Source organism: Apodemus sylvaticus, chromosome 1, assembly GCF_947179515.1.
Source record: "Apodemus sylvaticus chromosome 1, mApoSyl1.1, whole genome shotgun sequence".
Taxonomy (NCBI): domain Eukaryota; kingdom Metazoa; phylum Chordata; class Mammalia; order Rodentia; family Muridae; genus Apodemus; species Apodemus sylvaticus.
In genome coordinates, this window is record NC_067472.1 from 162,381,497 (window position 1) to 162,406,042 (window position 24,546).

The 24,546-nt window shown below is 38.1% G+C and overlaps 1 protein-coding gene across 2 annotated transcripts in view; it reads right to left on the reverse strand.

Moving 5' to 3' along the window:
• Gas2 (growth arrest specific 2) overlaps positions 1-24,546 on the reverse strand; it is a 125,789-nt gene that overhangs the window by 91,336 nt on the left and 9,907 nt on the right. For both annotated transcript variants that reach the window (XM_052161825.1, XM_052161835.1), the window contains one exon: positions 6,278-6,442. In XM_052161825.1, coding sequence (XP_052017785.1) covers positions 6,278-6,425 — 148 coding nt within the window. In that variant the 5' untranslated portion in view covers positions 6,426-6,442. The remainder of the gene's footprint in view (positions 1-6,277; positions 6,443-24,546) is intronic.

A 24,546-nucleotide genomic window follows, 5' to 3' on the forward strand; every position in this document is an offset into this window, starting at 1 on the left:
TGCCTCAAATGAAGGAAAAATTCAAGACTTAAAAGTTCTATTTAAAAAACTGTTTTATATGTAATATATTTTCCATCAAAATATTAAGTCATTAAATACATATTTTCAATGTACTATATAATTGTAAGAACTCAGTTATAATGGTTTTGTGGAATGATTCACTATTTCACTTACATTCCACAGATATCACTAACAGTGTTTAGGGAAAAGGCACAATATAATACCAGTTGACATATCCATAGGAGCAGGCTATGAAGAATGAATTACAATTCCTTAAGTAAAATGATCATGTAATTAATGACCTCTACTTCACAAATCATGTCTTCCTTATTGTGTTAGGCAACTTCACATATCACATTATAAAGCATACACAAGTATATTTGGAGTCAGATCGTTGCCACATTCTTCGCCCTGCCTTTCCCATATCTTACTTAGCACATCTAGAGAATCAAGACTAATAGACGGGTACCACTAAAGCATCTTGGATTACCAGATACTTCAGCCCATAAAAGCCATGGGCTTGAAGATCAACCTAAGGTACTCTGATCTTGAAGTCGTGTAATTATTTTCTGCATCCACAATAGTGAACTCTGATTTTACATCCTTTCAGTGATGCCTGATACTAACTGTTAGTGACCAAGGCATCTGATTGGGTAACATAGTAGTCACTTGCTCTTATGGCTAAATGAACAAATTTAGCACCAGCCTCAGGATTTTTAGGGAGGACTTGGATAGCTAAAATCAGCATGAGTGATCATCAATAAATATCTTTCAAAGTATGTTTGACATATTTTCTATGAAGATTGGCTATCCATCTATAAAATATTTTAGACTGGCATTATCTCAAGTGGGGGCACAGATCCATTTATCTTCTGCTGGAGAGAGAATGGGTGTTTGTCCCAAAGTTAGTAATACTGGAATCCCAAAGATAAAACTGCATATAATATTCACATTTGACATTTGGACACAATGTATCAGGCATTTGAACACATTTGTATGTTACTTCTCACAGGACTATGGAGTGCATGTTACTATTTACCTTTAAAAAACAAATCCACACAATTAGCACACAGCCCTTTGACCTAGGCATGCCACGTTCAAAGTCGATGCTCTCAACCATTCTGCTTAGCAATGTCAATATTTACTGAACATAGTGACTATTCCCTACAGCAGATCATTCTCCCAAATGAAATTGATATTGTTTTGTTTCCTTACATAGAAATGTCATAAAAGGCTTGTTAGAAAATTATAATCTCGGGACTGTGAAATGAACAGAAAGTCTGGAACATGGCTGAGAAAACTGTGAAGCCATGTACTAACATCTGCTTTGGAACATAGCAGAAGAAAGCTGGTATAGAGCCAATGTCTAAAGACAATTCTGATGCTACAGTAGCAAACTCTAGCCTAATCCCTCTGCATCTTCGACTTCAGTTTACTTTTCATTACTAGAGGACTCAAATATAACTCATTTTCTAGTGCAATCCAAATTACTCAGCATTTTTGACGAGTTACCTTGTCTCAAATTACGTGGTATTTTTGAGATTGAATTTTCAGAGTATGATATAGGAAGTGACTCATGATATCAGAACTCCAGACCAGGACCTATTACATGCTGACTCACAAGTCTACCACACATTTAAACCAGAGATGGTAAAGGCGTTATGTTACAAAAACTGCTTTCAAACAACAAACACAGACTGCCCTGGAGGGCAGAATCAGGGGAACATAAACCTATGCCTATACATATCTACACTGACAAAGCACATGGATGCCTATCAAGTTTTATTATCTTGATAATATACAAGATACCAACAACATGAGGATCTCAGAAGATGAGAACCCACTGAAAAGGTACCCTGTAGTAGGAAGAACCTCCTGTCCCCCCCTTACTGGACAACAGCTGTATTTGATAGCATTAGCTCCAAAAGACAGATATCTACTTTTTTTTTTCCTTTTGAGACAGGGTTTCTCTTTTTAATAGCCCTGATGGTCCTAGAACTTGCTTTGTAAACCAAGTTGGCCTTGAACACAGAGATCACAGAGATCTGCTTGCCTCTATTTCCCAAGTGTTGGGACTAAAGGCATATATATGCTGGCTTGATATTTACTTTTTAATAAAGAAAATTGCAGTAAATTTTTCTAGTGGTACTAGAAATAACTGAAAAATTCAAGCACATCACTCACGTTAAGTTGAAAACTAATAAATTTTCTTTTCTTCACATGTAGAAGATCAGAAAACTGGAATTTGCCATACTACCAACTATCGATGCATTTTGTAAATATAAGGAAAATCATAACTTAGCTTTGGGAATCACAACTCTTCATCTTGAAGACCTGCAACCACTAAAAAAAAAAAAAAAACACCAACTCTTTTCAATGTTTAATAAGTCTTCCTTTAAAACATATTACTGGTAGCTTCAATATCAGAATAAAACTAATAGAGAAATTATAATTTTTAAACTATGAAAAAAACGCAAGTGACGCAAACATTTTGTTACTACATTTGTCTCACAGCCAGACCGTCCAGTCCTCAGAAGTCCACTACCAACCACAGAGCTAGATGCACTTAATTCTACATTATGGATGACTGCTGCAAGCCAGGGCTACTCATTTACTAACACTCTTTATGTTCTAACCAATAATTAAAAGTTCCCTCAAGATTTGCTGGCATTAAGCTTTTAGTGTTGTGATACATTGTAGAGACATAAACAGTGAGTGAGTGATACTTGGTTCTGAGTTAAAAGAACTGAGTCAACAGCCTACAGATCATGTGTGTTTAATGTGGATCCGACTTGTCAGTAATGGTTAACAGGAGCCATCGTGTAAGAAGCAGGCCAGCACACACTCTTACTGAAGATGGTAGAATCTTCACGGCCCACCTCAGACTTTCTTATGTGTTTAACATACTCTAGTCCATTGCCCCAGCTACAATCTGAAAATGTAGCAGACCTATACAGAGTATTTCTTGTCAGATGCCAAAGGGCAGGTGAATACTCCAAAACAGATAGTGACCTCCTCACAAATCATCCTTCCTGCTTATTTAAACTAGCACACATCCCACAGGATAGTAAGTATTAATACATAAGCTGACTGTGACCAATGTTCAGTATTGTATCTTTACCTCTATGACTAGAACTCTACAACAGTATTTACAATATCACATAACTGATTGGAGACATAAATGTGAATATTCATCTATCAGCAAAACATGCATTCTCTTATCCATCAGACCATTTTTCGGTCTTTGGAGAACTTGAAAATAAATTATCCTTTTAAAAAGTCCCTCTCCAACTGACAGTTTATGTATAGGATCAGAAGCATCATTTAATCACAGACTATTCTTTAAAAAGTACATTTTTAAAGTTACATTTTAAACAAGATAACTAAAATGGGATCATCCAAGTTCTCTGAAAATATGATCCCATGAGAACAAGAATATAAAAGCTTAACATTTCTTTCCCACTCAAGAATTTGGTGCTTAGTATGGAAACAGGCCCACCATGGAGACTGTCACCAGGACAGTTTATGGTATGAGCACAGAGAAGCTAAGATCTGACAGACATCACTATACAGTAAAATACGTGAACATACTCAGAGAGCAAAAAGATGATTTTAAAACATTTATCCTCTCTCTCTCACTCCCTCTCATTCTCCCCATTTTTCTCTCCCTCTCTCCCTCCCCTTCCCTCCCCCTCTCTTTCTGTGTGTGTGTGTGTGTGTGTGTGTGTGTGTGTGTGTGTGTGTGTCCTTGTATGAGTTCATGTGTACCATGTGTTTGTGGTGCTCACAGAGACCACAAGAATACCACATATTCCCTGGAAGTGGAGTTACAGATATGTGTAAGCCGCCTGATGTGAGTGCTGGGAACCAAGCCCACGTCCTCTGCTAAGGCAGTAAGTGCACTAACCCTCTGAGTGCTCCCTCCACAATAATAAATCATTTTACATTTTCACTTCCAAAGCAACTGCACACTGGGAGTTGCTACTACATGCATGAAAGCCATTTTCCAACAAAGCCATTCATGTCTTCATTTCTCATTATTATTCAAAATGTATTTATTTTCCTATCTCTACATGTTTTACCATTTTAAACAGTTTCAAGTATTTAGACTCCTTTCCAAATTATCATGATAGTGTTTCCTTGAGGTCTAGTCTTTGTCTACCTGGGGTGAATTCCAGTCCATTGAAAGATAATACTCAATAACTACATTTTTTTATCCCTTTAGGATCCCTTGTCTGGAAAGTTTCATAAACTGTCAATTTCATTCACTACAACTACTAATAAATATTTAACAAGATAGTCTACTTCTCTTTAAAAATTTATCCATTATATATTTACTTTGCTTATATCTGTATTTTGTTGACCTAAACTGCCCAAATCAAAGCTCCAGAATCAGATTTCTTGGAAACTTAGATTTTAGGAGCTGGAAAGGATACTAAAGAACATCTCCAACTCTTTCATTTATGGTTGAGGACACCAAGCCCAGAACAGATAGCTGAGTGACTTTGGGCATGTTTCCTACCAGTGGGACAGCCAGAAGCTGAAGCCAGGTCTCCTGATGCCCAGAAAGGAGCCAGGTCTCCTGATTTCTAATCCAAGGATCTTTCCATTACACACACTGACTCTGTTCTTTGAGGCTGTATTGGGCTGCTCACACCAATCAAGCCCCTTTGAGAATGATCACATTAGTTAAACAGAACACTTTGATGACCTAGTCACCCAACACTGGGTCAAGCCTGTGTAATCAGGCTACGCTGTACTCACTCCCATTCCTCCTGTCCTAACATCTCTGTGGCCCTTTGTTGATCACACTACGGATTACAATCAGTACAATTTTTTTCAAGGCAGTGTATGATTTAGCCCCCAACAAGTCTTTTTTTTTTTTAATTTCACTGGACTTTATAAATGGAACAGCAACTTATATACTATTGATACTATATAACTATGATCCAGGAACTATACAAAGTGCTAGAGCCTGTGTTCTCAATTTTTGTATCACAATTCCAATGACAACTTGTATCCGTAGCAAATGGCTAGATAGTAATAACAGTCATTAGTTAGCCCTGGAAGGACAGAAGCAAGGGAGGCAACAATTGCCTGTTTGATGAATAGTGAATTACTACCAGGTACAAGTCTGTTCCTTCTTGTTGGGACAGTCCCCTTGCTTGGGGGAAAGGGGTCCTGAAACCTTTTTGAAGGGTATATTTTCTACACTGACACTTAGTAGTTTTGGTTAAGCCATGAAGTTAGTCAAAATGGGATGTTTATGATGAAGAAAAAAGTAAGTACCTCCCCACAGACAAAAACTTTTAAGTATAGTATATATGTATAAAAGCCAAGAAGCAGAGAAAAACTCTGCAAGAGGCAAGCAAGACGTAAATGGGTTCTTAGGCTCTGCTAGATTTCAGCCAGAGGGATGCAGCATATAAGCCCCATCTTCCTAGCTAGAAAGTGAGGCCTGCAGCTTATAGGGCTGCTTCAGGAATAGACTAGGGTAGGTGCATATTCTTGGCCATGCACAAAGCACGACCTAAGCTCTGCTTGTCCCTACACCCTGAAAACCATAAAGTCCTAACGTTGTGGCTCACTCTTCTCATCTGGGAAAATATGGTACTTGGGATGCTATGACTGAATACATGATGAGTCTTTAATTGTATAAATCTACACCCTTCATTGCTGCACTTTGACCCTTGAAAATCATCAGACAAAATAGACACCATTAGCATGCAGCATCATTTTTCTCAACAATGATGCTTTTCCAAAAATGTATATTAAAAAACAAAATCAACAAACAGAATTTAGTTCAAAGCTAAATTATTCTACTCAGTCCACTTGGACAAAGCATAGGTATTCTCCCTGAGTTACTGCACTCGGCAGCTTTGGAAGGTGTGATGTAAAAGTAGGGCAAGAAAGACAGTTTTAGAAGCAGATTTCACAGAGCTTGCAGCTTGAACCAAAGCACAGGTTAAGGTGGTCAGCTGCAAACCCGTGAGTCAGAAATAAATCAGACCAGAGCAGGAACAGTATAAGCAACTTGACAGCAGGTTTACATATTCCAGTGCAGGATGCAGGGATATGAAACACAGCTAATGTAAGAGGCACTGGGAAATTCATTTAAATTTCCACAGGCTTTGATTTCCCAGATGAAAGATCCTAATAAAGAAGGTTTTTCTTTCCCAGGTATGGTCACATGCTTGGGAGAAGGACACTCTGAGAGGAGGTAAAATACACAAGACACTGTTATCTTTGCTCACAAAGTGATATCTTATAACCTTACCTAATAGATTGGTTAACCACAAGGCCAAGTCTTCTTTCATCGGCAGCAAATTAGCTTCGTGTCTGCTGGCCAGCCACTGGCTGTACTGATGCATATCAGACAGGCCAGGTCCGCTGCGAACCTTGGGGCTCAGGGCAGTGCACATCATTTACCCACTCCTAACACCTAGAGTGGAGACAAAAGAGCAATAGCTTTCTATACAAGTTAAAATTTAAAAACTTCTACCGCCACGACATTGTAATGAGCCTTAGGGGCATTTGTGATGTCAGCTCAGGTTATTAATTATTAAACCCAGGAGACATTATTTGCTTTATTTGTCTGGCTGTCTAACTTTTAGTGAGCAGTTTGGTAACAGAAACAATCAAAGGTCATAGAGAAAATCAAACAATAAATGCTTAGCTCATGTAAAACCATGTATTTGGAAAGGGGAAGAAAGACAATAAAATGCAGTTAAATAGAGATTTTAGTGTCTGATGTTTTTTAAGCCAGAGATTTCCACAGGATTTGAGTGTTGAACACAAGCACTGACACTATGCCCACGATTTCTAGTAAACCCTTGGGGATTGTTGGTAAAACTGTTACCTAAAGGATTAAGCACAACATGCAATTCATTAGTGATGGCCAAACTCATTCAAGGAAATTCAATTAAAATACAAAGTACTGGGTAGAAAAAGAGGGGTATTCACAGTCTCCACTACCACTCTCAAAGTGACAAAAGACCAAAATTAGGAGGGAAGGGTGGTGTAAGCAATCTGACTCCACGGCATCACAATAGACTTAGCTAAGATCTTGTTCTTTAAACCTCAAGAACTCTTTCCGTAAGGACACAGTCTGACAGAATGCAGCAGTGGAAACCAGTGTTCTTACAACCACTGCCTCTGGTGGCCTCTGGTCTGGTTTCTCTTGCTCTGAATCTTCCTTATTTTAGTTATAAATATTAAGTTTTGCTTGTAATAAGTATAAAATCAATATTTTATATCTAAAATAGGAGTGGCAGAGAATATCCCGGGTTAATACACAGCACAATAAAAATAAATAAAATTATTTTACGACCTGATCACTTCATTGGATGTATGGCATAACTCTCTATTTAAATCATAAAGTATTTATGTAAATATTTTAAGGTATATAAATATATTTAAGTATTTAAATACTTAAGTTGACCTTTGTCTAATTTTTTTTTTCACGACAGAGTCACAAGTAACCCAGGAGAGTCCCAAAAAGCTAATGGTGGCCTTGTCCTTCTGATTCTTCTGTCCCACCTCCTAAACTCTGGAATTACAGGTGAGGCCCACCATACTGGCATATGGAACTCTGGAAAACAGTCCCAGCGCCTTTTGCATGCTAGGCAAACACTCTACCTATTGAGCTATATCTCCAGCCCCTCTCTGAATTAGGACCTGATCAGTAGAACCTGATGCTATATAAGTAAAATAAATATACTGAAGCAGTCTTTTATCTGATCTAAAATGATTTCACCTATGTTCACAACAGTTCAATAATTTCATTTAGAGTCTATTTCACCATATGATCTATTCTGGCTACAAATCAGTTTGTGCATAAAATAACCAAAAGAAGTCCACACAAGTGACAAAAATCACAAGACTATTTTCAACAGGCAACTCATTAGATGCCTATAGCACCCTGGACATTTCATCTAAACATCAAAGTGACTGTCTTTGGGGTTTTACTCTTTCAAACTCTGATCGGTACACCTTTGTTGTTATTCTCAAATTCTAACTTATTTAGGTTAATTTCTTTTAAAAGTTTTCTTTTGAATAAAGAATCCATTTCTATTTTTAAAGCGAAATATAGTTATCTCCACAATCTTAGAACAGACTGTTGGGAGAGGTCACAAGTCCATAGCTTACATAATAACATACAACTGGAAGTTACAGCTTCATTCCTGATGCGATCAACTCCCTCTTTGGACATTCTCTAAGTATCTGAAGTGAAGCACTAGGAGGGTGACCCTTGTTTACTACAACTTACCATAGGCTACAAGATGGTCAATATAAGAATTACAATGTTGCTGTTGTTTATTCTCTCCCAGTTAATAACAGCATTGCTCAGGGTTTCCCTAAATGTTTATGATTAAATATCAAAACCAAAGAACACCTGAAATATTTTCAGTGCCAATTCTTTTAAAATTATGTTCATTCCAGCATAACCATACCTCTGTCTATAGTTAATCAGCATCCTACAAGATAGTGAGCCTGCCAACACATATGTAATCAATCATACATCTAACCACATGAGTCATGCATTTAAATTGAAATCTTAAAAGAGTTACCTCTAAAATGTCTTCCTGCTCGAGACACAATCTCTCCCACTACTTCCCTGAAAGTGAGATATGGTCTCACAGTAACTCTACCCTCACCCTTTTGTGTGCCCTGTGACTCCCATTGATGCTTCAGAGCCCCGTGTCACTCTACAAAGGCAAGAAGACGCCTCAGGTTCTGAAGCTCATTGTCCAGCACAGAGTCCATCAGGGGATCACTTACAGTGAGCCTAATAGCATGTAACAGTTCCAGCGAGGCAGAGAGACAACAATCCTTCCCCTCAACAATCTCAACAGTGAAGTTGTTATTTTCCTTGACAGTAGCACCTTTATTTCTCATGCAATCTCTCTTGTGTTTCACCAGAAATGTAACCCAAACTATCTCCCAATATGGACAGATGAATTAACTAAAATCAGTAAGGATAACTAAGCTAATTTTATTTTAAAACTTTGTACATATCCACAATTTTAGTAGAGACGATCAGTAAAAGGGGGGTCAGACTTTCCCAGAGGCCTAGTTGGTAATTCAAATACTAGAAAGATTAAATAACTAAACTATGTTAAATACAGAGAGATACAAAGACAAAGGTATTTTCATAGATAGGACTTCTCTAAGTCCTGTCTAAAAAGAAGAAAGATAGGCAACCTAATTTCTTTCCATATTTTCCAATTTCTTTCCAATTATTTTTCCATACTTCAAATCATAACTACACCGGGCATGACTCAGTAGGTTTTCTTAAACTCTCTACACTTATGTCTTAGAGTTGGCTAAACTCAGATAGTAAACAGAAATGGACCCAGCTAGAAGGATAAAATATAGAGTCTGAGGAATGCAATACATAATGAAGCAGACTCACTGAAATGACCGAACTGTAAAGTGGGAAAGAGAAAAGGAAGAAAGGGGAGGAAGGGATAGAGGGAAAGAGGGAGGAAGAACACAGAGGGAGAGGTGAGGGAAGGAAGAAGGAAAGAAGGGAGAAAAAGAAGAGAATGGAGCTTGGAGGTGCAGAAAAAGAACAACAGGGAGGGGAAAACAAGATGTGATGATAGAAAATTAAGATGAGCCGGGCGGTGGTGGTGCACGCCTGTAATCCCAGCTTTCTGGGAGGCAGATTTCTGAGTTCGAGGCCAGCCTGGTCTACAGAGTGAGTTCCAGGACAGCCAGGGCTATACAAAGAAACCTTGTCTCAAAAAAAAAAAAACAAAATACAAAACATCAAAAAAGAAAAAAAAAGAAAAAAGAAAATTAAGATGATCAAAGTATATTGAATACATGACAATTATATAATTAAATAAATTAGTTGTATAATTAATGATAAAAATGAAAAATAAAGATATGAATTTCTTAGTAAACACAACCTAGTTCAACTTTTAATTTTTTTAAAAGTTCATATTAGTTAAATAAAAAGAAGAATATATAATTTGATCCTTATATAATTTGTAATAATGTTGTATGTGTATAGATGAACTGAGTTAGATCATAAAGAAAAACCAAGGAAAATATCATACCAGTTCTTTGGAGCACTTTTAAAGTTTCCAAGGCTACAAATCATGTTAGTAGTAAATTTAAAAACAGGTTATAAATGATCAATAAGGTACTGAACAGAGGAGTGTCAGGATAAAGAGAAAAAGTTTTCATATCTAAATAAGAAAGACATTTTCAATCAAATGTATATAATCCAAACATTTTAAATGATCAATCAATAACTGCTAAATATTAAAGTCAACCAAATGAAAAGAGCAAGACCTCAAACACATGTATGAATTCACTAAATTGAAGCTTTTTCAAGCTTTCTGGGTCTAAACGTTGGTAACTGAACTTCAAGACTTGTAATGAATAAAAATAAACCTTAAAGGGAAAAACAGGCAGAAACGTACACAAAATCCTTCAAAGATTGTGTGCTTTCCCTGTCTTTCCATAGGAAAGGCAACTCTGGAATTGCAATTATGGATGTGATGAGATTTGGACAAACCCAGAGGAAGGAGGAAAAAAAGTTAATGAGCCTGAAAGTTAAACATCATGTTTAAAGACTGTCTTGCCCATTACTCCAGAATGCAGCTGAAAACATAGATTTTGCTCTGATGGGAGAAAAGAATTCTTCCATCCTCCTAGAGGTGTGCTTTGATTATTGTCAAATAGTTTCTCTTATGAGAGAAAACATATTTTCATATATCTATTCCACATGTTATACAGAAAATGAATTGTAACAAAAAAAAACCCAGAAGCACAACTATAATCATACCACTCTGATCTTCTGAGAGATTCCACTAGAAACGCTAATAAATGGATCCAACAGTAGATGAAACCCAGCATCCTAAGGTGAAATAATGGCTCGGTGGCCTAGCCATTAGACATTGTACATGTCATGGGACTTTCTTGGAATCTGAGTTCTGTGTTGTGAACTGTGGACCTGAGCTTTCCAAGATGATTGTGAAGATTCAACATTTATAATGCTACTTGGCAAATATTTCAAGTTCAAGGCATTCTACATGCAATCTAAATAATCACCAGCAGAAAACGTGCCAAAACAAATCATCCAGTGACTTCTTTTGGAAAGAAATTCTGTAACAAAATAGTATTTTCCTAACTATCAATCATTAATATGAAACGAGAGAAGAGAAGGAGATGTCAATAGAGTATGAATGAACACTGCCCATCATTACAGCTCCAACATTCTCTGCATGCTGAGATCTGCACCCAAGCTTAAGTGTATAATTTTAATTATATGCAGCAAAATGAGTAATTTATATGGAGTTAAAGATGCTATCAAAGAATATTGTACTTTGATGTCAGTTAAGAACCATAAGCTATTAGTATGATAATATTCTGCACCCACTGAGACACACAGGTGCCTATAGCAACTACCCAAACTTCTGTCTCCCTTTCACCGTCCACTCCTCTCATTTCGTGTGTGTGTGTGTGTGTGTGTGTGTGTGTAAAATATGAAAAACCCACGAAAAGCAGTAAAGCTCAAAAGATGTGCAGCCCAGTGTCCTACCTTTACAGGCAATTTTAGCTCTCTTCTACAAGGTTGACCTCACTTCTAATCATTAACCTTTAAGTGTTAAAGGTTCCAAACAATGCAGAAGCAAAGATTAACCTGGCCATTAACCCTATCTTTTAAAATTAAAATTTAAAATTTAAAATTAATTAAATTTAATTAAAAATAAATTTAAAATTAAAAGCAAAATGAATGTATTAATCCAAAAACTCTTCCAAAATCAAGCCAGAGAAATGTCATTTTGAACTAGACTCACTGAGGACTTTATTGTCATGTGACTTATTTTAGCCAACGAGTAACATCTCTGGAAGATGTATATCTTAAACCAAAGTTCTGAATGCAAAATCCTTGCTGCTCCCATTTTTCCTTTTATTAAAAACAGATTTATCTGTCATATAATAAATCCTGATTACATATCCCCGCCTTCTCTTCTTTCCAGTTACTTCCTACTTCCCCTCCTGTTCACATCTACTGCTTTGCTTTCTCTCATTAGAACACTGTTGTTGTTGTTGTTGTTGTTGTTGTTGTTGTTATTGGTTCATATTTTAATTTGGCTTGACTCTGTAGCCCAGTCTATGGACACTCACTATGTAGCCCATCTTGGCCTAAAATCTAAAGTGTTCTTGCTTCAGTCTCCCAGGTGCTAGGATCACATGTCTGTACCTCTGTTCCAAGTTATAAATGTGAAACCTCTCAATTCAAGAGCCTAATCAGAAAATAAAGTCCACAAATTAAACATAAAAGCAGTCTCAGATATTGTAATGGAGCTATAACCTCTGTCTGGGACCAAATCAAAATAAATTGAAAAAGTATAAGGTAAAATAACATACAGCTTTAGTTATGTAACTGGAGACTAGACTCAAAAGCCCTTGGAAAAGTCGAAAAGTGAAATTCTCAAATACTACTAAGAGACTGGTGGCATAGGAAGATATTTTGCCCAAAGTAATGGGGTATTCAAACAGTCATTAAACCTCTATACCTTCCTTGTTCCCAGTCTCTGTTGCTAACTCTTTAGGTATCTTTCTTTTTTTTTTTTTTTTTTTTTTTTTTTTCTATTACATATATAACTATACCTTTTATTTTTTTTTATTTGATATAATTTATTTACATTTCAAATGATTTCCCCTTTTCTAGCCCCCCCCCCCACTCCCCGAAAGTCCCGTAAGCCCCCTTCTCTTCCCCTGTCCTCCCTCCCACCCCTTCCCAGTTCCCCGTTCTGGTTTTGCCAAATACTGTTTCACTGAGTCTTTCCAGAACCAGGGACCACTCCTGCTTTCTTCTTGTATCTCATTTGATGTGTGGATTATGTTTTGGGTATTCCAGTTTTCTAGGTTAATAACCACTTATTAGTGAGTGCATACCATGATTCACCTTTTGAGTCTGGGTTACCTCACTTAGTATGATGTTCTCTAGCTCCATCCATTTGCCTAAGAATTTCATGAATTCATTGTTTCTAATGGCTGAATAGTACTCCATTGTGTAGATATTTTAGGTATCTTTCTTACTGATAGCCAGATAGTGACTTATCTTGGATAAAACAATCACACGCACAACCACACACACACACACACACACACACACACACACAATTCTTTCTCAAGACAAAATATTTCTGGCAGTTGAGATTTCTTGTAAGTCATTGTTCTAAAAATCCTACTTAACTATTCTTCCAGACATCGAAGCACAGAATTTTAGACCTCTGCCAGATTAAGCTGAGACACAATTTGAGTAGAAAACCATCTAAAGTTGATATGTGGAAACTGTTATGGCTCACATCATAAATTTATGTAACTCAATTTGGCAAATCCTTAGTTCATGAGATTTGAATATTGTTTATAACACAAAAATTATATTATAACTCAAATATAGCAATGAGCTATCAGAATTCTATATTTTCTTCAGATATATATGTAATACATAAATATATTTGTGTACAATATTATAAATATGTATATGTGTGTGTGGTATGCATTTCACATAAAGAGAATAGAAGCATCTCAGGTGACTTGCCCTGAAAACATCTACTATACGAAGTTCCCAAGCACCATAGCCCACCTTGGAAAAGATGCTTCTGCTCTCCCTACTGTGCGCTCCTCTAGTCTAACAACACTGATTGAAAACGTCTGTGAGAGGTCAAGAAAAATTAAGTAAGTTGGCTCTTCTTTGGGATACAATATTAAAGTCACAAAACCACAAAATAATGCTACAATTTCTACAGAAATATCAATCAGAACCTCCTAGAAACTTGTTAGCGCTCCAGATCCTTTGACCAGCTCAGGTCTTCTTCACAGGTCTCTGTGAACCGGCACAGGCCTCTGCTTCTGAAACATAGCTCTGAAAGGCAGGCTCCTGCAGACTAAATTAAGCCCTGAAATTCTGCCACATGTTCAAACTCAGAGTTTATCTAGTGCTTGCTACCAAGCTTGGTGCCACACTATAAAACACGAGGAGAGGGGCCAACCATGAGTCCTTTGACTCTGGCGAATTCTGCTATGTAGATTTATTTCTCAGCAAAGCACAGCCCATTGCACAAAGTAGGATGCTTATGGATAAGATGATATCTGCATAAAGCTCAGTGGCACAGATATGAAATCCAAGCTATCTCTCCTGGCCAGAAACTTCTCAGGCAGCCCTCCGCACACGGTCAAGGCACCGCGGCCAAGGCACCGCGGCCCAGTCTCAGTTCCTCCGGCTTACCTTCTCTTAGGCAGTCAGAACCTGAACACCCATGTTGGAAAGGACGACCACCACAGTCTCCACAGCTAGAGCAGGGCATTCCTTGAAGAAGGGCTCATTGATAGATGCCAAAGACAAGCTAGGCAAATCAGATGCAAGCTGTAGTTACGAGCACAAAACTAAGAAGTTGGTTGGGAAAAGCAGCAATGAGCACAGGGTTTGTTCTCAGCCCTGCCTCTCAGAGTCTCTTGGGACAGGTGGGAAGGAAAGGAGGACTTCCTGTGCCTGGCGGATGCTCCCAACCTGTCTGAGCCTTTATTTAACACCACGAGGCCAAATGAGTGTCCCTCTGAACACAGGATCTTATTTCCTCTACAGAAAATCTCCTATGAACAAATAAATCATCAAGCTTTGTTAGAGAGGTTTGGGGTGATAGGTCGAGAGTCGATAAAAATAAATATGAAGGTCAATAAAATGGAAAAAAACAAAGACTGCAGTTTAAAATAGTAATTGGTAGATAAAAAACACCCCACCTCTATGTGTATTAGAATGCAGAAAACAGAATGGCTAGCGCTGAGTTTGCTCCCATCCTAATCCTACACTAGAACTCACTCGGGATGTCTGAACCAAGTCAATACTTAAGAGTTGATATAATTTTCCAGGGTAATTAATGCAAAAAAATAATAAGTTGGCTCCTTTGCTTCCTAAACAGTTTCAGACTCCAATCATCTCAGGCTGGGCTAAACTAAAACACCACATCAAAATACAAAATTATAGACAAATTTAACGTTTGTTTACACACAGAAGAAGGTTCACCTCTACCCAATTCTTTCACCAAAAGTCACCCCAAATTGCATCACAACCTCTCATTCATCTGCCCCCATTAAGTCAAATGCTCAAGAAGTGTGAATAAAACCGCCAAGCACCCCGTGTCCCCTCCCCCGTCCCCCCATAACCGCAGAGCATGCACAGTGCTACAGGCTCTCAAGCATCACGCATGTGTACATTTCCGTCCTATTGCTAATGAGGCTTCCTCACTTCCGCCCCTGGTTGGCTGAGCGGTCCCAGAGGGCTTCTGGTGCTGCTCAACAATAGGGATGGAGGGGTGGAAGCTGTTTCTTGGGTACCAGGAGGTCCCACTGCAGTGAGCAAGGCTCACCCTTGGTGCTGCTGCTGCTGCCGCCGCGGGTGTTGCTTCCAGGTCCCTCCCCGCTCCTGCCTGCAGTAGTAGCTGGGCTCCCCTCCTGGCTGCGTGCTTGCTCACCCCGCCAGCTGCTCCCAGCCACTCAGCTCAGCAGCACCCGCGCTCTGGGCTGTACCCCTGAGGCTCCTCCAGACGCGGGTCCTGTGGCCCCAGCTTCCCGCAGCCCAGCAGCACGGTGGCGGCAGCTGTGGCCGCACCGCCCCTCTTCATACTTCTGTGATGGCTCCTCTTGGTGCTGTTTGGGAAAATGATTTTAATCCCTCTTGCCAGAAACAGATTTCCTACATTTCATCAGTCCACACGGACCGAGCGGAAGTAAAAAGCTTACTTTTTTTTCCCCTGCTGGACAGCAAACGCGGTTGACACTGATTTACCCTTCAAATGGGAGAGATTGTATTACAAGCTCTTGGCAGCAATTCCGAGTTGGGGCCAAGTTCCAGCCCCTTGCCTGTCCCCCAAACACTAAGACAGAAGGGGTGGGGAGCTGGGAGGATATCATATTTAACTTCGGGGGATTTTAACAGTCAATGACTTTAACACAATGTTAAAATTGGGTGTTGGAAAGTTATTCTTTCCTGACCTGTGAATTTGCACACTCAGTGGCATGAGCTTTCTAGTGACATGGGCCAGTGTTCATTACAAATAGAAGAATGCGATGTCTTAAAATTCTGTTTAAATATCATATTTTAGAAGGGTCTGCACCCAGGGCTGTTTTTACTTTAGAAAGGAAATGTGATTGTGTCCTTCCTTCTCTCAGCCATAGTTCAGTGTTGTGTTGAACATAACAGACAATTCACCCCAACTGCTGTGTGTTAGGATAGGAAATTTAAGATGAAAAGCTTTGCAAGGAGTGGACAGATGTTGGACTGTCTGGTTCACCTCTGAAGGGCAGGAGCCTCTAGCTGAGTGTTGGGTTTCAACTTCCCACAGAGTCTGCTTCAAGGGACCTCGTTGTGGACGTCTTGCATTTAGCCTGCTTGACTGCAGCACACAGGTACTCTACTATCTGATCCCTAGATACTAGGCTCAAATAGAATGAGTCATGCTCACCTCTCTTACCAGAAAACAACAAAACCAACAAAATATAGCTGTAAATCTACATCAGCAAAGCAAGGCCAACCACGTTACCTGCCACTGAAAGTGCATTCCACATTTACTATTGCTTCCATCTGGAAGGGTTTTTTGCTCTAAAATATTCAGAAGTGGCACCAGTTATTTGCATGCAGTACAGTACAAAAAGAGAAAGACAATGGAAAGACTTAGGCTAGTGACGCTTTTCATTTCTGTTATATTTCCTATTGCAACTGCTGGCTCCACAGTCTCCTTAGCATACCCAAAGGAGAAAAGGATCATTCCTCAAATTGAAAATAGACAGTATCTAAAACTGACATCCATAAAGAAAAGGGAAGGAGGGAAGGGGAGAAGGAGGGAGGGAGGGAGGGGAGGGAAGGAGAGAGGGGAGGGAAGGAGGGAGGGACGGAAGGAAGGAAGGAAGGAAGCAGGGAGGGAGGGAAAAGGAAAGGAGAAAGGAAGTGAGGGAGGGAGGGGGAAGGGAGAGAGGGGGAAGGGAGGGAGGGAGGCAGGAAGGAATGAACAGACAAAACTTGGTGAGGTGGCATGCATAATCATGAGGAACATCATTTCTGTTTGACCTGGGTTTAGTTTTCATAGAACTCTCCTCCACAAGGCATTTTGAATTTCTGAACCTGTGCACTTTACATAAAACTTTATATCCTTGGAAATTTTGTAGCATCAAAACATCATCATCCAATGACCCTTAAAATATATGTTTTCAGAAGATATCACGGGAGTTCAAAGAGTTTACCACCTTGGACTTTGAAACTTATATTCTATCTTCCCTTAGATAAAAATAAGTCTCATTATTCATTACTTCAGTTATAAATAGTGAGTTGAGATGCTTTTGCTGACTTGAGGATAAATGCTGAAGAAATAAAAGGAGGCTTTCAAGGGCACTGAAGTAGCCTACTCACACACACTCCCCGCCTCCCCATGGTCCATCCTTCCCAGTTTTTAAGCTTTAAATTATACAGCATGGCGGTCTCTGCCCTTCCAGGTAGATCTAATATAAAAATAACAGAAGGAACAGGGAACTTACATTTTCTTTCTTACATTCTTTACAGCTGAGCTAAATATTCTTTTGGTGATGTAAATAATATAGCAGAGGGGCTCCAAAGAGGAATTTCAGTGGCTAGAGGTGGTTGTTGTTTCCCTTTTGTGGAAGATAGATGATTTTTTGCTCTGACAATATATATATACATTACAGTCTCCCCTCCCTCTGCTCCTTGTAGTTCTTCCCCCTCTACCCTCCCATTTAAACGTACCCCTTCCTGACTCTCATTCTAAAATAGGCTCCTAAGGGAATATGATATGATATAATATAATATAAATCATCACAACAGAATAGGACAAAATAACCAGAAAGCCCAAGAAGGCAGTATAAAAATCAGAGACCCAGTCATTCACACTCAAGAATTATATATAAATAGTAAACTGAAAACCATAATATATACACAAAAGACCTGTATGTTACAAGAAGAGAAGAAAATATGTTAAAAGAATAGTTTTTAAAAAAGAAAAGCTGACATGACGCCAGCTCAACTTTGCCATGTTCAGTGAGTTGTGCAGGTGTCGTCTTGAGTGGTGGAGCCCTACCATCAACTTGTGGAGAGCCTGCTATCATCTTGTCAACAATATGGGTTGTTTAAGGGTTCCCATAGGGTCCTTTTAGCCAACAGCTCAAATAGATGTAATCCAATCTCAGTATTGAAACTTTGTTTGGTGAAAAGAGATGGCAAATTGGGGCTCTGTTTCTTCCAGTATTTGGGAATTTCATTTAGATAACTTCATATGTATATATTTTAGGACATCTCTTACTGGATTTCCAAACTACCCCTCAAATGGCCCTTAATTTTAGCTTTCTCTTCCCATACCCGTTTCCTCTTCTTTCTCTTCCCTCCACCTCTGCATTTAATCTTCCTAGTCTCCCACCCTATCCATCCATATCTATTTCCATTTCCTAGAGAGTTGTATCTGCCCCACTGCCCTGAGTCCCTTATTGTACACCCAAACTCTGTTCCATTGATTATTCCCATGTTATCACTGACTTAACAACTAACATTCACACATAAGGGAATATATGCTATATTTGTTCTTCTGAGTTTGGACTACCTTCCTCGGGATAATTTTTTCTAGTCCCACCAAGTTACTAGTTGTTTTAGCAAGGGTTTACATTGCTATGAAGGGACAAGATAACCAAGGTAATCTTATAAAGGGAAACATTTTATTGGGGTTGCCTTATAGTTTCAGAGGTTCCGTCTATTATCATCATGGTGGGAAACAGCAACATGCGGGTAGACATAGTACCTGAAGAGCTACGTTGATCCAAGGGCAGTAACGAGCAGGCTCTTATCAGAACTGAGCCTCAAAGCTCACCCCCACAGCGACAAACCTACTCCAACAAGGCCACACTTTCTAATAGTGCCACTTCCCATGGGCCAAGCACTTTCAAACCACCATACAAGTGAATCTCATGATCTCATTTTTTAATGGCTTGAGTAATACTCTATTTTGTAAATATAACACATGTCCCTTATCCATTCTTCTATTGGGGGAAATCTAGATTGTTTCCAGTTTCAGGCTATTATGAATAGAAAAGCAATGAGTATGGTTGAGCAAGTTGTATCCAGACAGTATGAGCATCCTTTAAGTATATGCCCAAAAGGGGTATAGCTGGAATTGAGGTAGATCAATTTCCATCTTCCTGGGGAACTGTGACAATGATTTCCAAAGTGGCTGTGCAAGCTGGCACACCCATCAGCAATGAATGAGTGCTCCCTTGATCCACAATCTCACCAGCATATGTCACCTGTTTTATGAACCTTAGCCATTCTAATGGATGGAAGATAAAATATCAAAGGAGTTTTGCATTTTCCTGGTGAATGAGGATGTTGAACATTTCTTTGTTTCTCAAGATTCCTCTATTGAGAATTCTGTTTAGAAATATAGCCCATTTTTTAGCTGATTATTTATTGCGTCGATATCTAGTTTTTTTAGTTCATTAAATATTTTGTATATTAGGTGTTTATCAGACATGTTGTTGGTAAAAATCTTTCCCCATTGTAGACTGCCTCATTATTCGAATGATAGTGTCCTTTGCCTTACAGCTTTCCAGTTTCATGAGCCATTTATTAATTGTTGATCTCAGTGCCTGTGCTAATAGTCTTCCATCCAGAAAGCCTTCTCCTGTGCCATTGAGTTTAAGATTACTCCCCACTTTCTATTCTGTCAGATTCAGTGTATATTAATCGATGTTAAGGCTTTGGTCCATTTGGAGTTGAGGTTTGTGAAAGGTGTTAAGTATGGATCCATTTGGATTCTTCTACATGTAGCCATTGGTTTACCCAGAACCACTTGTTGAAGATGTTATCTTTTCATTCCATTGTGTATTCCTAGCTTCTTCATATAAAATCAGGTATCCATAGGTGTGTAGATTTATGTCTGGGTCTTCAATTCAATTCCACTGGTCAAAGTGACTGTTTTAATGCCAATACCATGCTGGTTTTATTGCTATAGCTATATAGTACAATTTACAACTGGGGATGTTGATATATTAAACAGTTCCTTTATTATTTGCGATTGTTTTAACTATCCTGGGTATTTTGTTTCCATATGAAATTGAAATTTTTCCACTAAAAATCTATGAAGAAATTTGTTGAAATTTTGGTGGGGATTTCAATGAATCTGTAGACTGCATTGCTAGGATGGCCATTTTTACTATGTTAATCCTCCCAATCCATGAGCATGGGAGATCTTTCCATCTTCTGTTATCTTCTCCAATTTCTTTCTTCAAGTTTTATCATACAAGTATTTTACTTGCTTGGCTAGTTTTCCCAAGATATTTTATATTATTTGAGGCTATAGTAAAAAGGGTTAGTCCCCTGATTTCTTTCTCAATCCGTTTGTCTTTGTGTATCAGAAGGCTACTGATTTCTGTGAGTTAATTTTTCATATAGTTACTTCACTGGAAGTGTTTTATCAGCTGCAGGAGTTTCCTGATAGACTCTTTAAGGGCCACTTTTGTATACTATCACATCATCTGCAAATAAAGATACTTTGACATCTTCCTTTCCAATTTTTAGCACTTGGTAAACTTCAGTGGTCTTAGTTGCTCTTACTAAAACTTCAAGTACCATATTGAAAAAGTATGAAGAGAGTGGACAACTTTGCCTTGTTCCTGCTTTTAATGAAATTGCTTTGAGTTTCTCTCCATTTATGTTGATATTGGCTATAAGCTTGCTATAAACTCTCTTTATTATGTTGAGTATGTCTCTTGTATCTCTAATCTCTCCAGGGATTATCTGATTTTATCATAGGCCTTTTCTGCATCTAATGAGACATTCATATGTTTTCTATCTTGCAGTTTGTTTACATGGTGGGTAATATATATTGATTTATGTATACTGAACTATCCCTATAGCTTTAGGACAAAGTTTATTTGATCATTTTGATGTGTCCTTGGATATCTTTTACAAGTGTTTCATTGAGTATTTTTGTATCCATGTTCATGAGGAAATTGGTTTGTAATTTGCTTTGTCGGGTCTTTATACTGTTTAGGTATCAGGGCAACTAAGGCCTCAAAAAATGAATTGGGCGAAGTCCCTTCTGCCCTTCTGTTTCTTTCTATTTGGGGGAATCATTTGAGGAGTACTAGCATTAACAGTTCTTTGAAAGTTGTATAGAATTCTGCACTAAAATTATCTGGCCCTGGCTTGGGGAGGAGATTTCTAATTGCTGCTTCTATAATTTAAACAGACTTTTAAATTACTTGTATGATCTTTATTTAACTTTGTTAAGTGGATATCTCTTTAGAAAATTATCCATTTCTTTTAGATTTTTCTAATTTGTTAGAGTACAGCTTTTTAAAATATGTCTTTATTATTCTCAGTGTCTGTTGTTATGTACCCCATGTTCATTTCTGATTTTGCTAATTTGGATATTCTGTCTCCATCTTTTAGTTAATCTGGATAAATGTTTTCAATCTTAATAATTTTCTCAAAGAAACAACAGTCCTGTCATCTTACAAAAATCTAGGACCATATGAGAAGAGAGCTTCAATAAGAAATTGGCTATATCAGGCTGGCCTGTGGGCATGTCTCTGGGGGAAGTGTTTTGATTTATCAATGTGGGAAGACTCAGCCTATGTGGACATCACCATTCCCTAAAAAGGTCCTGAACTGTGTAAGAGTTGAGAAACTGAGCTACATGCAAGCAAGGATCTATACATGTATTTGTTTCACTTTCCTCTTGTCTGCAGATGTCATGTGAACAGCTACTAGAATTACTGTCTTAACTTCCCTTCAATGATAGACTGTAAACTATATTTATACGTCAGATAAACTTTTTCCTCCCCTAAGCTGCTTTTCATCAGGATTTTATCACAGTGTCAGAAATAAAACTAGACCAAATGTCAAACAGTAGTTTTACTTGATTTGCTTGGATGTCTGTGTTTCTCAAAATCGGTGTATTCCTTTATATATTCCAATTACTCACTTGAAATGTTTCCAAAGATTACCTTCTATTCAACCCAAATTCTTTACCATAGGAAGTCGGAGTGCAGGGATGGTACTGTCACCTACCTGGGTGGAAGGGGAATGAAGCAATTCTCTCTCTTAAGGAGATTAAAAATATCTAATTATGACCTTGATATTTTCCCACAGTGAAAACAACCAAGCCAGGTTTAAAGAATTCTCCACTACAGTTTTTGTTTTTATATTATCATGGAAACAGGAAAGTATCTGTATCAATGGGTGTTTCCTGAGTTACTAAACTCTTCACATCATCCCTAACATGAACTATCCATTCTCTTGAGTGGTTAACCAATTATATGCCTGTTGTCCCCCCCATCTGCATGCTACCTTCCTCTTTTCTGTCGCCCACCCATACCCCTTTCAATGGAAATAATACCTATCAACTTATTCTGGAGGGGAACAAAAGGAATGGAGATTAGAAGACATGCATTAAACTAAAGATGAAAGCAAGTGATAAATATCCCAAAAGGTCATTAAGAAACCTTCCTATTTCTTGATGGCTGGAGAGATGTCTCAGTAGTTAGTAAACTAGTTCTCTCTAGTCTCAGGACATGCACAATATTGTAGGAGAGAAAATTAATTACCAGTAAAGAAGTGTTTAGTACGAATCAGTCCGTGAGTCTGATGTTCACAACCATACAAATATATGTATATATACACATACACACACACAGACACAGGTCCAATGGGAATCAATACAGACATCCTACAATTGGGCTAAAAACCCAGTGGCAATTAATGGAACAACAGTCCTTATAAATGACATTGGGAATTCTGTTGTTAGCAGCTCAGTAAGAAACAATGTTACTGTGAGACTAAGAACAATTTCATTTTCACAGTATGTTATGGCTAACTTCATATGTCAATTGATGAATGGCTATGAGGGGCAAATGATAAAACTATTTCTGGGTGTGCCTGTAAGGATGCTGCTTCTAGAAGATGTGAGCATTTGAATAAATAGGCAAAGAATTTCCTGATCACCAGTAGGGGTGGGCATCACATACTCCATTGAGGAGCCAAAGAGCAAAAGAGCTGTGCCAGTATTTGTTCTCTCTTTTTGATATTATAGTAGCTCACACACACACACACACACACAGAGGGAGAGAGAGAGAGAGAGAGAGAGAGAGAGAGAGAGAGCACAATTCCATGTGAAAATTCAAGGGTTGTTCTGATTCTGCATATGCCGCATAAGCACACTTGTTTCCTACTGTATAATTCTGAAAAATGTCTGAAACCTGTGGGAAAATACTAAAGTCTTCTATAAAACAAGTTGTTTGTCTCAGAACGTTCCCTTATTGTGTGAGTAATTTTCCTTTACTATACATTTGTGCAATCTGTTTCTCATCTATTTTGAAAAAATATGTAATCCTAATTCTGAAAAGTTCACTTTAATAAAAATTTTCATATTAACTATTTTGATAGCCATACCTTGCATGTCCTTTATGCCACTGAATTCCCCGCACTCTGAACATTATGAGGCATGGAATGGGCGCTGCATGTATAATCACTGAATAAATGAATATCACAGATATCAGTAAAACAGGAATTGCAACACTCTTTGGTTATACTTTTATGCATTGTCTCAAATTTTGCAAATTGAAACTCAGAGTAGAAAACTTATTTTTAACATATTACAGGTGATGGTTTCATTCTATGATCAGAATCATTCATCTGGTAAAATACAAACAGAATTCACTAAAACAGATTCTAGCTGGTGTGCCAGACTTTTAAATGAAGTTAACTTATGTTACCTTTCACTTTATCTAAAAACAAATTGATTTGGATCCAAGGTGTAATCATAAGTAATGTAATATGACTACATTTGATCTTAGCCATATGACTACAATGAACTGTGTGGAAAGATAGCTACCATTACGACTTTCAATCTTTTCACTCAAAATCAGAAGAAATAAATTATGGAACAGATCCAAAAGTATGCATGGACGCACATAGCCACCTACCACCTACCTCTCAGTTACCGTACTCTGGGATTTTTCTCCTTGACATTACCCTGGTCTCATTTATGTTAGTCCATTGAAAAACAATACTCATGGAGAATGGGTAAATTTGTTTCATAAGCCACAGTCAAAAAACAAAAAATCATAAGGAAATTGAACTCAAGAGGAAATCAATCAAAATTGAGGAAAAGTATCAATGAACAGATAACTTCATTATAAAATTTAGGCCATATTGTATATATGTCAATCATATGTACACACAACATGAAAAACTGTCACAAAATCCTAAATGTCTCACATCTTCACAGTGCCTGATCTTCACTGATGTTAGTAAGGAAGATATTTCATGCTTTGCTTTCCTGTTGAAAATGTCTACTTGTCTAGAAGCATCTTCATCCTCAACTTTCTTAGGATCTTTGAGCTCTGGGAGGAGCAGTTGTTTCCTGCGGTCTCTCAGAACTTAATGTTTTCTTTGATTTCGGATTTTCCACACAGCATCGATGTATACTTTTCTATCTACCTAATCTTCAAACTGTGAGT